The sequence below is a fragment of the Falco peregrinus genome, chromosome 4 (genome assembly GCF_023634155.1).
Source record: "Falco peregrinus isolate bFalPer1 chromosome 4, bFalPer1.pri, whole genome shotgun sequence".
NCBI lineage: Eukaryota > Metazoa > Chordata > Aves > Falconiformes > Falconidae > Falco > Falco peregrinus.
Window position 1 is genome coordinate 121,914,910 of NC_073724.1, and position 14,043 is coordinate 121,928,952.

The 14,043-nt window shown below is 43.8% G+C and overlaps 1 protein-coding gene across 3 annotated transcripts in view; it reads right to left on the minus strand.

The window, feature by feature from the left end:
- POLD3 (DNA polymerase delta 3, accessory subunit) overlaps nt 1–14,043 on the minus strand; it is a 45,916-nt gene that overhangs the window by 17,703 nt on the left and 14,170 nt on the right. The window contains exons 2-7 of one of the 3 annotated variants that reach the window (XM_055803235.1): nt 13,706–13,869; nt 9,873–9,928; nt 7,864–7,966; nt 5,407–5,446; nt 3,708–3,840; nt 654–921 (exon numbers count right to left, since the gene is read on the minus strand). In XM_055803235.1, coding sequence (XP_055659210.1) covers nt 654–921; nt 3,708–3,840; nt 5,407–5,446; nt 7,864–7,966; nt 9,873–9,928; nt 13,706–13,717 — 612 coding nt within the window. In that variant the 5' untranslated portion in view covers nt 13,718–13,869. Of the gene's footprint in view, nt 1–653; nt 922–3,707; nt 3,841–5,406; nt 5,447–7,863; nt 7,967–9,872; nt 9,929–12,095; nt 12,272–13,705; nt 13,870–14,043 lie in introns of those variants that run through there. The other 2 variants (XM_055803233.1, XM_055803234.1) reach the window with 2 other exon arrangements.

Genomic DNA, 14,043 nt, shown 5'->3' on the forward strand with positions numbered 1-14,043 from the left:
GAACGTTACCATTTTAATACCCATTTACTGGCCACATTGCTTCAAAAACAATTATACTAATTAAAATTAAAGTGTAATCCTATCCTGGAAAAACCAGCAGTTGAGAAGATAAACAATTTAGTCTTGCACAGGTCAAGCTCTGAAACTTCCCTCACAGACCAAGTTTAAACACCTTGATACTTTTAAGACCTGGACTTCTCGCGTTTCACATATTGCTTAAAACAAATCCTTTTAAGCACAATGAAGAGAGCAAGATCCTCAACCGGTGTATATATTGGCATAACTGAAGACAATGGAACAATTGTCTCAATAACACAGCTATGCTGGTTTACACTCACTGGAGACCTGGCTCCAGGAGGAATGTCAAAGCATCAAAGTTAGGGCAAATAGACTTTTGTGGATAGATCAAGAGTGTGGCACAATATATTTTTGCCCACAATGACTAACAGAAGGCACATCTGTACTGTACAGTTAAATACTTAGAAAACAGTGACTGAGCATTCCCAGTGGACAGCAAGCTCAGCACTAGAAGCAGTGGACAAAGCTGCACCACAGCGGTTCAGGTTATTTAGGTCGAGTAAGAGTGAAGCTAGAAGAGCGGTTCATTAAAGCTATTAACCCAGAGGGCTGCCAAAGGGTCTGAGGTAACTTACACCTGGGGCCTCCTTAGCCTCTGCTTTAGTTTCTTTATTTGTGTCCTGGGGTTTGGAAGCCGCCGCTTTCGCTGCAAACATTCCCATGATCCCTTTGGGCTGCTGTGAGGTCTGTTTAGCAGTCGATGGACCGTGGCTGTTGATCGCAGGTACGCTGACAGCATTCGTGTCACTCTGTGCCTGGGAACCAGCCTGCACAGACGTCTGCGCTTGAGAAACTTCGGCTGGCGTCCTGGGGACCGCAGCAGCACACTGAATGGCACTAAACCTGTGTGATGGAGTGAAAAATTTAATTAGCCTTTTAACTTCTTATTTTTCACCTCAGTTTCCTCCCCGGTAGCACCTTGCTTCTTTGGTCCTGTGTTCTCCTGTTACGGGAAAAAGAGCATTTTAATTTGTGCGGGGGACAAGAAAGAAAAGTTGGCACAGAACTAGAGCGATGGAGACCTCAACTGAACAGATCAGCTGAACCTGTCAGCAAGAGCCAGAGCATTCAAACGCTAAACAAGCTGTTCAGATTTCATGGGGGGAGGAAAAGCCTGTCTCCACACCCAGGGTGGACAGGGAGCGGACTGCATTTTATTCCTAAACGGGTTACGCTCTCTAAAGTTTGCAGCATAAATTGTATGGCTGTCTGATGATCTAAAACATTTACAACTTTCAGATGCTTTGACAGAGTCCACTACTGCTGCAACAAGCAGCCACAGTCGTACTGGCCAGGTAAGTAAATCACAACTGAAACTAAACTACTTAAATGGCTCAGAAGATATCCATGATATTCAGACTTAACTATATAAAGTCATTTCCATGTAATAACTGGTAGACAGACACATCTCAGCTTGTAACAGTCTGAAACGTGATTGTTTAGGGATATGGGGATGTAAGAACTAAATGATGTGCTCACAGTTACAATACAATTCACTGACAGTCAGGAATAGCAGTGCCCAAAAATAACTGAACTGTACTCCCCACTGTGCAAATCACAGGCAAAGCTTTCCAGATTTCCTACAGAAATGCCACAAGACAGCACAGACTCACGCCTTCCAATCCACCGAATTACACAGCATATTTTTATTTGCATAAGAAATAAACCAGTCTTCTGCCAATTAATTTCTGTGCCTCAGCATTAGCGGCTCACATGCACAGTCCACTTCTACTCTGATCAGGAACTGTAACGTATCAACAAAACAACATAACCTCTACAGCATTTTTAGGCTGCAGCAGCAATCTCTTGACATTCAAACCTTTAAAGGAAGGAAAGACGACACTGAAGAAAAATATTTCTACTCTCCTTTATACTGATAATCTGTTTTCAATATGGTCATCACGGCTGTCTGGACAGCTTTCACTCCTACTCCAAACACACCAATAAGCAACACCACCAACCCTCCAGATTACAAATCACATTTTATCATTAACGGTTATGCTGACCGTGCAGCAAGCATATCTAAACCTCACACATTCCAAGTTAGCCTTGCCTTAATGCTGCAGTGTGACTATAGCTTATGGGCTTGATCCAAATTTCACTAAATAAACACTGAAAAAACAAGCAATGCTTGGACTATGCTCTGTGAGCAAGGAGCTGCTTCCACTTGGAAAGCTGACATTAGCAACATGCACTAAATCCAGTTATTTATATTAGTATATCTAGCTACCTCCGCCACCTTCACGGTGTAACAGGTCCCACATAAACACAGAAGAGAATAAAGATCCTTGCTCCAGAGCTTGTGAGATATATGGACTGACAGGGAAGTCTAAGAAGCCAGCAGGTTCTGTTTGCACAGAGTTAAACCTCCGTCTTCTGCAGGTACTGCAGGAATCTTGCCCCAAGTGTAAAAGACAATTCACGTAGTTGGCAAGGGAGAGGGAACATGGTCAGCCTGAATTCAGTTCAGCCAGGTCAACAAATGAAGAAGTTAAATTTTTCTTAGTTCGCTTGGGAAATTCTGCTCCAAAGCCAGGCAGGGATTTACACATAGGCTTCAGAAAGCTATGTCAGAATCTGAATTGTCTAAACCTTCTGGATGTACAAATCCCAAAGGCAGACTCCTCTAAGACATTAAGTATCATCATGCAAGGCTGCCTGAGAGTAAACAGGCTGGAACGAGGCAACTGCAGCCAAACCTATGGCATGTGCCTTCCCCGAGGCAGGGTTTTCAGGCACTTATCAGAGTATTGACATTCACACTTGAAATACACAGCTTCTAGGAGACTAATTTCTCAGCCACTCTTGTCAACATTTTGATGACAGCTACGTTTCTACTTTCAAATTCTATACTCTTTCTATGACACAACATTCAGGCATCCTCCTTCTAAACCAGATTGGTCATGGCACTGTACATCCTGATTACATCAAGCTGAAGCTGTTGTGGTGAAAACAACATATAAATGAAAAGCCACAGCTGCCAGGCACCGTTCAGGAGGGGAGACAATGACCCCTGGAGACCAAAGTCCCTCTGAGTTCTATGACAGCCTCTCTCTAGCTCAGCTGTGAAGGACACTTGTGCTGCTTGTTCTGTTTTGTAAGCTTCTCCTACACCTCAGGCTCTCATTCGTGGAGAATGAGTTCCTGTAAGACATCTTCAGAGAGGTGGATCAGTCCAGTGGATGAAAACACAGTCTCACAAAACAGAAGGCAAGCTCATGTTAGCGCTTTGTTGAGCACATCACTCATGTTTTTTTAAGTCTGTTTTGATTTATCTTACTCTGTGACTGAGGAATGGATAAAAATGGTCATGATTAAGCGCGGCCTGGAAATGAAATGAGGAAAAAGTTTCTAGTCATCAGAGAAGAAAGGTACTGGAACAGCCTGCCCATTGGAGTAACGGAGCAAGCAAACCAACTGTAAGCTGGAAATAGCTCAGTTTATAAAACAATCATACAGTGTGCTGTTTGGGGACTGGTCTGGCATGACTTAGAAGGTATCTTTATCTAGCTTTCTAAAAATCCAGGCATATCTGGTAACCATTGCCTTCTGCTGAAGTGCGCTATGTAGCAACATCTCGTCAGTCTCAAATCACATAGCTTAAGAAGAAAAACCATGAGGCAACTCACTTGCTGCAGTTGTGCAGGTTTGTTTTGACAATATCATAGTCTGTGTTGTAGAGTGGTCCGCTGTCTTTCAGCAAGGCCTTCTGAATGCTGTACACGTGCACACTTGCAATCGTGGCTAGTTTAGACTTCATTGCTGGGGGGAAAAAGAAGAAAAGTCCTCTGTTAGCACAGCCTTTATGGAATCAGGTGGCAACTTTAAGTATCAGGTTTCACCACGGATGGAGCAAGACTGACAGACCACTTGACAGCAAGGACCTGAATATAAAAACATGTAATTGTACCTTCTTCCAATGCTTAGTGAGCACTTGAATTGAGAATTCAAGGTAACAGACTCCACAAGCCTGTCAAACATGTTTTCCACTACACACTCTTCGTTCTTACATAACTGAATTAAGAGCAATCTCTCTGTGTTTACCTTCAAAATACCCAGTGTTTGGAATCCAAGATATCTATATGACTGCCTAAGGCTAAGAAAGAAAATAATGGTCATAACTCTACCCTGCTGGAACTGCTCTCTGCTGTTAAGGTAGTATCCACCGTATCAACTAGCATCACTGTGTCATCTCTAGTAGCCTGCTGGAATACATGCTTTGTCTCTTCTATGCTATTTAAACTGTAACCCTCTTGAGACAAGGGCTGGTTTTTAGGAATTCTTTGTTCATTGCTTATATTGTTCTTTCCACACAGACCTGGTCTGAGACAGAGCTTCTAGGCACTATAAAAATACACACAGTAATCATTTCTTGGGGCCAGTCCTAGACTATGCAGCCCTACTCCCATCAAAAATCTCAGCCTCTTCCAAATTTAAGTCATACCTTTGGCCTGTCTTCTAATACAAAAAACATGAACAACCCTTTCCTCCACAGCAAAACAGAATATTGTGCAGCACAGATAATTCAACAAACACGACAGATAGTAGTTGTACTGCTTGACAACCTACTACCCTGATGAGGGCAGCTTTAGTTAGAAACCCACTTCAGACTTCAAAAAGGAAAATAATTCAGGTCTTTAGAACAAAGTCACATCATTAGCATGGACATTTAAGGTCACAAATGCCACAGTATGTTCTCAAATACCAAAGACGCTATTTTAAAGTGATGAAGGGCCTGAAGTTGTGTTTCAATTGCTACAGATCAGATCTCAGCAGCAGAACCAGACCTGGAAAGATGGCAAGAAAACTGACAGTGCATGGACAGCAGCTGCAGGAAGCAGTGTTACAGTGGTAGGGTTTTTCACCTTTTACTGTGAAAGCAAATACTCCAGACAAAAGTGAGAACATTCTCATGAGACACTTAACTAATACCCACATCACTTGGGGCAAACAAAGACTGCAATTGGATTTAGCCAATAACTAGAATTACCTGTGGAACTGTTCTAAAACTGCGACGCACTGCTGTACCCTACTCAAATATTGTTGTCTTTAAGGAGGAGCCATCTGTCACTGGCAGGGAGGTGGAAAATAATTTCTGACTAAAATGTTCAACATAAAAAAAATAATTAGACCCAAATCACAAGTCTGAACTTAGCTGTTGGCTCACATATTCAAAATTCTGAGAAAAAGCTAGTACAAAATGTACACACCTAAACCCAACAGCCTGACTAGGCATTTACGTGCAGATGGCAAGTTCTGAGCTTTACTCACTTTGCTGTTCTTTCAAAGAAAAAAGTTAAAACCACATAATTTTCACAGTTCGCTTACCTTCGAGTTTGTCCTCTCTCACTACTGCAACCTTGTGGCACTGTAAAAAAAACCAAATAAATGGCAATCTTTTAAGACCAATATTTTCAGTTACTTATTGAGTAAGAAAGTCTACCCATTATAGGTGCGCCTTTATAGCTGCAAAGAACACTGCCAACGCCTTTAAAGAGTCATCCGCCACTAGTTTTTAAAGCTCCATCTTCCTACTTTTCTAATGGACCGTTTCACAGGTCACTACAACCCTATAGAAATCCTCCATCCTCCATTCCTGACACTGGGAGATGAGACACAGATGAAACAAGAACTAAACAACTGCACAGTGCAGTGGAGAAAAGCAAACTAACACAGGTGATGACCCAACTGCTAGAAATCTGCTGTCCAAGCCCACATCACCCACGTATGTTTAGACTGCCAGTAAACTCTAACGTAGCAACCTGTAGCACAGACACTGTACCAGACAAGCAAAACGCCATGAGAAATTAAGCATTAATTTAAAAGCCAGAAATGCATGTTTCTGGAAATGAGCTCTACAGCCAGTCTTCAAGGACTATATCTGCTCTATGACATTTAACAGGCTTCAAAGTAGAGTATCCAAAGATTGGACAAAATCCAGCCATTAATATTGTGTTTAACTGATACCACAGACTAGTCATCAAAAGAGTAAGAGGCAAGAAAATGTAGACAACCTGAAACAGTAAACAAAGATTGTCTCGGTCCCTCACTGAGGCTGATAAAAATCAGTAAGGAAAAGTGTGTGCAGTGCTTAAGACACAATAGGAATTATTTGTGAGTGATTTCAATCTGTATCTCCTTCAGATGAGTCTTGCTGTTGAATCCACAGCCTTGTGGCTACACCTACTGACAGCAGACAGTAGTGCAGGGTTACCAGCAAGCACAGGGTTGTATCTGAAGCACTCGCATCGCTTTCCTACCCAAAATTGACTTGTGCCAGATGTTATCCACCAGCTCCTCCAATGCCTGCACATCTTCTGGAAGTATCTTCCTGATCTGACCTCCTCTGGCTAGCTTTAAACTCCTGTGTGGCACTCCTAACCCTGACACTGCTTTATCTCTACCCCTAACAACTTACTGAGCCTGCAGGTTACCCTTCTTAGCAGTCACTGCTATTGCAGTATTTCAAAAATAAGATATGTAAAAAAAAAAAGGGGGAAAAAGAGTGATCTTTATATGTTTCCCTTGGTAGATATACAAGCTTCTAAAGTAAGGTTTAAAAAAAAATAAAAGCAATAAATTACTTGTTCCACTCTCAGAATTCACTTGTTCGTTTTGAACACATTATGGCAAATCTAAAAATAATAAAATGCATTAGCAAATCTCTGGCCAGCTCTAGTGAGCTAAGAGATGCTACCTTGTTATTAAATCGGGGGAAAACCTGTTAAACTCAGACTATAAATGTCACCCTATCTGTACAGCTTTAAATAAATATATTCCATTATACACAACTAATGCAAGCAATTACCTTCCGTTTTGGGGCGATTTGGAGGTTTAAAGAGAATATTCTATGCATGCAAGAATTTTTATTTAGGGAAAAGAAAAAAAAAAAAAAGAAAAAAGGTTTGTTGGGAGTTTTTTCCCCAATTAACAAATAAAAGCCAGGACACCCCGAGATGTACTAATCCTAAGTGGTGACTGTGGACTGTACTGTAGGAGATATTTGGTTATCTGAAGATATGACTAGACACCAGGGGAATGTCAAAGGCATTTACTGTTTGACTATTAAATTATTCCGTGAGCAAAGGGAAACAGGCGCTCAATTTGCTCATCATCTTTCAAAAACCTCTGGGGTACCTGTCTGAAATTTTAAGTTTACATTCCTGAAAATCTGACAAGCAGCAACAAGAAAAAATAAAAACATTTAAGGAGAGATTCCTTTGCTTATTAAGTCAAAGATTTGAAATACAAAATACTGTTAATAAACTTGTATTTCTCTTGCACACCAGAATAAAAAAAAATGATTAACAAGAAAACTTCAACTATTTATTTATTATTCTATTTATTATTTTTTATTATTCTAACTGAATTCCAGGCTGTTTCCAAACACTACTTAGCACACTTCCACTCCACAGCAGAACCTGGGAAATGGATTTGCTGATCTCACAAGGGCCCCTCCGGACTGTATTACAATCTTTGCTGTTTAATAATAGCGATAAGATTGAGAGATGACGGGAAACAGGATTTAAGTTAATTAAATAAAACCCCTGGTGCATTATTCAGCACTGTATTATCAAATCATGACCAACTGATCTTTCCTCCCCGTTACTTGTATGCTGGGACAGAGATAGTGCCTTATTTTGTACATGTACAGAACACCTAGCACACTGCGCCTGTTACTGGAAAAAGAGAGCAAGTTCAGCTTTTGACCCAAAGATTACAAAACAAGGTGGAAGACACAAGAACAAAGAGCTTGCAGACACCCTCAAGAAATGAAACACTCACAACGTATCCGTTCTGGATGAGGTTTCCTGCAACTAAGTAGGTGACATGAAGCTGAGCTCCTGAATTCTCCTTTCGTTTCCTCTCTACATAATCATACAGCATCCTGCACAAAAAGAAACCAGTGTTAATCACCTAGAAAGGAAAGAGCACGTCACCACCCCTTCCGTGAAGCTTACGTAAAAGAGCAAAGCCAGCCTGACATGGAAACTTTTCACATAAGCACATAAGTTATTTTAACCAGGACTAAATTAATCTTACTGAGACACCTTCATTCTCTGCCACTTTGTGGAGAATCTCAGTCCAACAACTATGAAAACCAAAGATGAAATGCATACACGCTCTCAAAAGCTTTAATAGCTGGTTGCAGATGGTCTCAAATCCTCTAGGTTGCTGGTTCCAAAGTCTCCCCTCAAGAAAGGCCGTTTCCCTCATTACAACCCAGCATTCTGAAACACCTGACAGAGGAACTGGTGATTTTTGGTACATAATCACATTGCCAGGTGTATATATACAATCCCAGTTACATCCACCCACAGGGTAATCAGAAACAGGAGGAAAGAGCATGATTAGTGATGACAAGATTGAGCTGAGACTCAAGCTTTCAACTCCTGCTTATACCACTGATTTATGAGGAGTGTCCCACATAACTGGGCAGGGACACTACTGCACATTCCACAAAGACACTATCTGGTAAAGGTACTTGAAGATCATTACCGCTACAGAGACAGACTGCAATTACCGTGCTGTCACAGCCAGCACAATCACTAAAATAATTGACTTGCATTATCAGGCATTTTTCAGCTTCTAGGAGAGAGTTTTAAGCACAAAGATGCCACAGGAGATCTCCAGCTCCAGGTTGTTTTCAAGGGTATGAGAAGGTGCACCTGCTTCACCTGGGCCACCTTCCTCAAAATTTTTCTGGCTCCTTCTAGTTCACAATATGACCAGAACTGTTCCCAGCAGAGCTCTCCAGTCGCATCTACACCATCACTAAAGCACACTCAGATTTACGCATCATCTAAACTGTTCACACACATGGAGTACAGAGACAAAACATCTTCACTACGTTAGATGCCCAAGTTGATATTATAGTAGCTTGGACAAGACAGGTGAAGCTGGGCTCAGTACACTACAGCTGAGTATGTAGCAAATGCCCCTTTAGGTCCAAGCCACAGCCAGAAACAAGGAGAGAAAAATATTTGTATTATGAGACTTGCCACTCTCACAGAGCATTCAGATCTCATGCTTAACTTTACCTTGCTGTGTAGCAACAGCCTTGAATCCTTGAGAGCTCATTCTTTGGTTTATATGGTATTTAAAAGGTTACAATAATTTTTATTCTTCAAAATACACCAAGAGAAGTTTACACTTTTATGCTAAATTCGGAGAGGCAAAAATATTCTGACAGCACAGCTGACTTCCCCATCCTTCAGACATTCACCTGTGCCTGTTAAGCCTGGTATTTATAACAGGTCATGCACTACGCAGCAGGGTGATCAGAGAGGGTGCGCATTTGCCATACACATGAGCTGCAATTACCGTCAGTGTAAACCCGACTGCTCCCAGCAACATCCATGGATAACGTACGAATTCCTAAGCTGGAATATGGAGTGGCAGATTCTCACAGGGGCATAGCTCTTTGCGTGACTGGAGCCAAGTTCAGTAAGCACATCCGTGTTTCACAATGAAAGGAGCGACACACATTTCTGTAGTAATATAATGCTACAACATCTATTCTGACCGAAGTATTTATGATATAAATCAGCATCAGGTGTCCAGCTGAGCAACGCTCTCTAAAGCGCAACTCCCATCAAAGTCAAGGCAACACCTGCCTACAGGAGGAGCAAGGTACGTTGAATAACATAACCCACTGTACCTAAGACGACATGCAGGATTTTAAAATATATTTCCAGAGAGATCATTTTAATACACTGAACACAATAATGAAAATTGCAATTAACAAGGCTTTGCCACAAAACAAAAAGTTTGCAGGATGCACTGATACCTACTGTTTAGCCTGGTTGACGTGAACTCCTAGAGTATAGCTTAGCCATTTGTATGTTACCTGTAACAAGAAAAAAAAATAATCCACTTTAGTATGAAAATCTCCTATCCTTTGCTTGTTTCATGTGCAAGTCAAACTCTAGACACACACATACCACCAAGAAACCCACAACAAAACCTGTTAGAAGTGAGAGCACATGGTCACCCACCCACCTGTGCTTTAGTGAGTAGATTGACTCCCTGAGATACTGGGACAAACTACCCACCCTGAAAGGTGTGGGTTTGGGAACGCCTTCTTGAAATGCCATTGTGTAAATAAAAGCCACTGAAAACACCTGCACTGCTTAGCTTCGTAACAAAGAATTAAACAGTACAATTTTAAACTGTGAGAAGCATTTATTGCTTCTGAGAATTTATTGGACTTCTGCCGCCCTCCCCTGTCATGGAGACATGGATCTCTGGCTGCAACACAAGTCTGACAAAACCTCTGGAGACTAATAGGTCTAATCCCAGCCCTGCTGCTGACTTTCTGTATTTTTCAGACAAGGCATGTCTTCTATACCCATTTCTCCTCCTGCTCTGCCTTTTTAAGCGAATCCCCAGGCCAGGGCCTCTCCTATCTCAAATACAACAAATAAATTGTTATTAGTCTAGCCGTTTACTGAAACAAACTGTAGTGACATAGGCAGCTCATGTTAATACAACTGCTTTGATAGACAAGATGCATCATCCTTACTGTAGCAGTTTTTAGGCCAAAACCTTTATTTTGTTTGAAAGAAACATACACACATGCCTACCATTTTTCTGAACTTTCCTAGAAACAACAAGGCTTTAAGAGGCTACAGGCGGTAAGTAGTAATTTTACTTCTAAGCTGAAATAGTGGTTCAGACTCCCTCAACCTTTCACAGAAAAAACAGTTTCATTCATTTCTGCATTTATACTGATACCAAAAATCATAACCAGGAAATCTCTCCAAACCAAATGATCATTCAGAAAGCCGACATTAGTTTACCACAGCACTGGGTGCATGGGGGATCTTTCCTCCTAACGTGCACACCAAGCTACTTGAGTGTACACATTATAGACAGCAGAGCACTTGTGTATTCATAGTACATTACATATTCACTTTCATTCACGCACAGGACTGGTTACAAGTTTCTCACTTCTAGTGCACATCAGTGATTGCAACTCCTTATCAGCTTGTCTCCTCTTGCAGCCTGAACTTTTTCACTTGGCGACTTCTTTTTGCATAATTTACATAACGGTGCTCTTAGCATTATCTGTTATTTCCTGAGACTGGCTCCCTTGGTTCGAAGTCCTTTCAGTCACCAATTTTGATGACAGTGAGATGGTGTGTACTTGAGCATTAACGACTTGAAAGAGTAGGTCAGCTTGACCTAAACTTTGTGCATATTCTTGTTTAACTAAATCAAGAGGTTGCCAACTGGGGAGTTTAGGCAACAATACCTCAGACTAAAAACACTGCTGTCACTACAGTGCTTTTTTGTTTTGAGGAAAAACAGCTCACCTATTAGACAGCATAAGGAATTTGAGGACAGCTGCTTTTCCTGTGATATAAATGATGCTGTTACCAATCCTCTTCAGAGACATTAACTCAAAGAGTCAAAGGGCGAAAAAAAAATCCTGACAAGAAAGGCTTGTCAGGAGATGTCTAGCTTGACAGAAAGCGTACATTAACTCTACATCGTGACCCCTGGAAAAGCAAACACTGCCAGGCACTGCACATGCGTCCCCAAAAAGAGGAGTAAAACCCGAGCAGCCAGCCCTGAGGGGCCAGGCAGATGCTCCTTCCTTCTGCAGCCCGCCGAGCGGGGCACGGGCACACACGCATGTCCCGTAGGTGTGTGTGTGGGGGGGACGACACTGCCTTTGCCTCCCCTCCCCACTGCCCGCGGAAAGCGGCTCCCTGCGGCCTTGGGCTTCACCCAGCTGGGGTGGAAGGCAAAGGGGGCCGGGTATCACCTCAGGCCCTGCCACTGCAGCCCCCACCCCGGTTCCTCAGCAAACCCCCAGAGCAGGGCTTGTGGCCCAGGCTGGAGGTTGGGGGGTGAAGCGCCCAAACATGCAGGCCGGCCTCCCCCAAACGGCAGCCACGCTGCGGGGGGAGGGGAGGAAGGTGTCTCCCTCCGAGGGGTCCCGCAACGGCGGCGGCCCGCCGCTCCCCCAGCGCCTCCCGCGCAGCCCCAGCCCCGCCGGCGGGACTCACAATGCGGTTCTGATCGGTGACGAACTCGTCGATGTTCTCGAGGTATAGCTCGTCCTCCATGGCGGCCGGCGAGGGGTGGGCCGAGCAGGCCGCGGGCGGGCGGGTTCCCGCGCAGTTCAGGGCCGCGGCCGCCAGCCCGCCGCCATGGCAACGAGCCGGGACGCGGGCGGGAGGGCGGACGGCGGCCGCGCCGGGACAAACAAGAGAGGCGGCGCCGCGCGGTGCTTGTGCCCGCCCCGCCCCTCACGGCCTCACGCTGTTCCCTGACAGCCCCATGCCACCGCCTTACATGGCACCACGCCGTTCCTTCACATCCCCACACCATCCCCTCACATCCCTGCACTGTCCCCTCACATGCCCACACTGTCCCCTCACAGACTCATGCCATGCCATTCCCTCACACTTCTCCACGCCATTCCTTCACACTCTCACACCCCCATGCCACCCCCTCACACCCCCCATGCCATCCCCTCACACCCCCCATGCCGTCCCCTCACATGCCCACACTGTCCCCTCGCAGATTCATGCCATGCCATCCCCTCATACTTCTCCACGCCATTCCCTCACACTCTCACACCCCTATGCCATCCCCTCACACCCCCCATGCCATCGCCTCACATGTCCCCATGCTGTCCCCTCATGGACTCAAGGCCCCATGCCCCCCCCTTATACGTCCCCATGTCATCCCCTCACATGTCCCCATGCTGTCCCTCACAGACCTGCAGCCCTCCCGCCACCCTGCTCCTCCGGGCCTCAACATCCCAGCCACTGGCGGACCCAGTACTTTACACATGCTTTCTTTTTTTGGAGATAAACAGCAAGCGCTGGAACAGGAGATTCCCAATCTTTAAGTCCCAATCCCATTTGCATTTGCATTTAATACAGCTTCAGAGTAAGCTGAGGACATCATTGATATATCTGTATTGTTTTCTAAATACTTTTCCATGATAAAGTTAATCTAAAATTTGATAAAATCTAGGAGGTGGTTTCGAGGATGGTTTGGTTTTTTCCTTCCAGTGTGGTTTATACTAATTTTTATTGGTCATGTTTCTGATACCTGTGCTGGCTGGTTTATAGCATGGTCCCACACGGGGCTGGTTCTGAGAGATCGCTGCTACTGGGAGTGGGGTGTCTGGCATCTCCCACCCTCCCTGGACCTCATCAGCCTGAACCCCTCTGTCTCCGGCACATTTATTATCTTATTTGAACTCAATTAATTGTTTTTTTCCATATACCACCTACTTAGGTTAGCAAAGTGTTGCCTACAAACTGAGCTTAAAGTTTAATTGGTCAGGAATAGTCTATAACATATGAAAGCACCCTGAATCGATTCCATAGACCTCTCCCTTCACTGGGAAAATAAAACTGTTTCAGCAGGGACCTGTTTCCTTTGTCACTGCATGCAGATGGCTTTCTTCATTTTACTGACAGTTAGGTACAAGCAATACAAAACAAATAAGTTCTTCATGTCTAGCACTGCGATGATATCCAGTTCTGTGGGAGAGAACTGGTGCATGTTTCCTTTCATGTGGGCCTCAGTGCTGAGCTGAAAAATGTGGTTTTAGGGTCAGAAGTGAGTTCCACCCACAAAGAGATCACTGAAACATTACCTTTATGAGCATTAGGTGTTTTCCTGATCCCTAGGAATGCTGGCTTCAGGAAATTGAGAGGTCCACATGCAGTGCCACAGCTTACGGGGCTGATCCACTCATCAGGAGTATTTCAAATGAAATTTGAGTGTGAGATGAATGCATTCCTGTATTGGTCCCAAGAGCTATAACAGAGAAATGGAGAGATAGACTCTGCTGGTTTGCAAGGAAAAATCACAAAATTAGCCTTAACATCTTGAAGGAGTAATCTTCCTCTGGATCCCTGAGGTCATGACACCAGCCTTGATGTTAGTGATGCTGCAAAGTTTACATTTAATCAGCAAGTGCTGAGCAAGAAC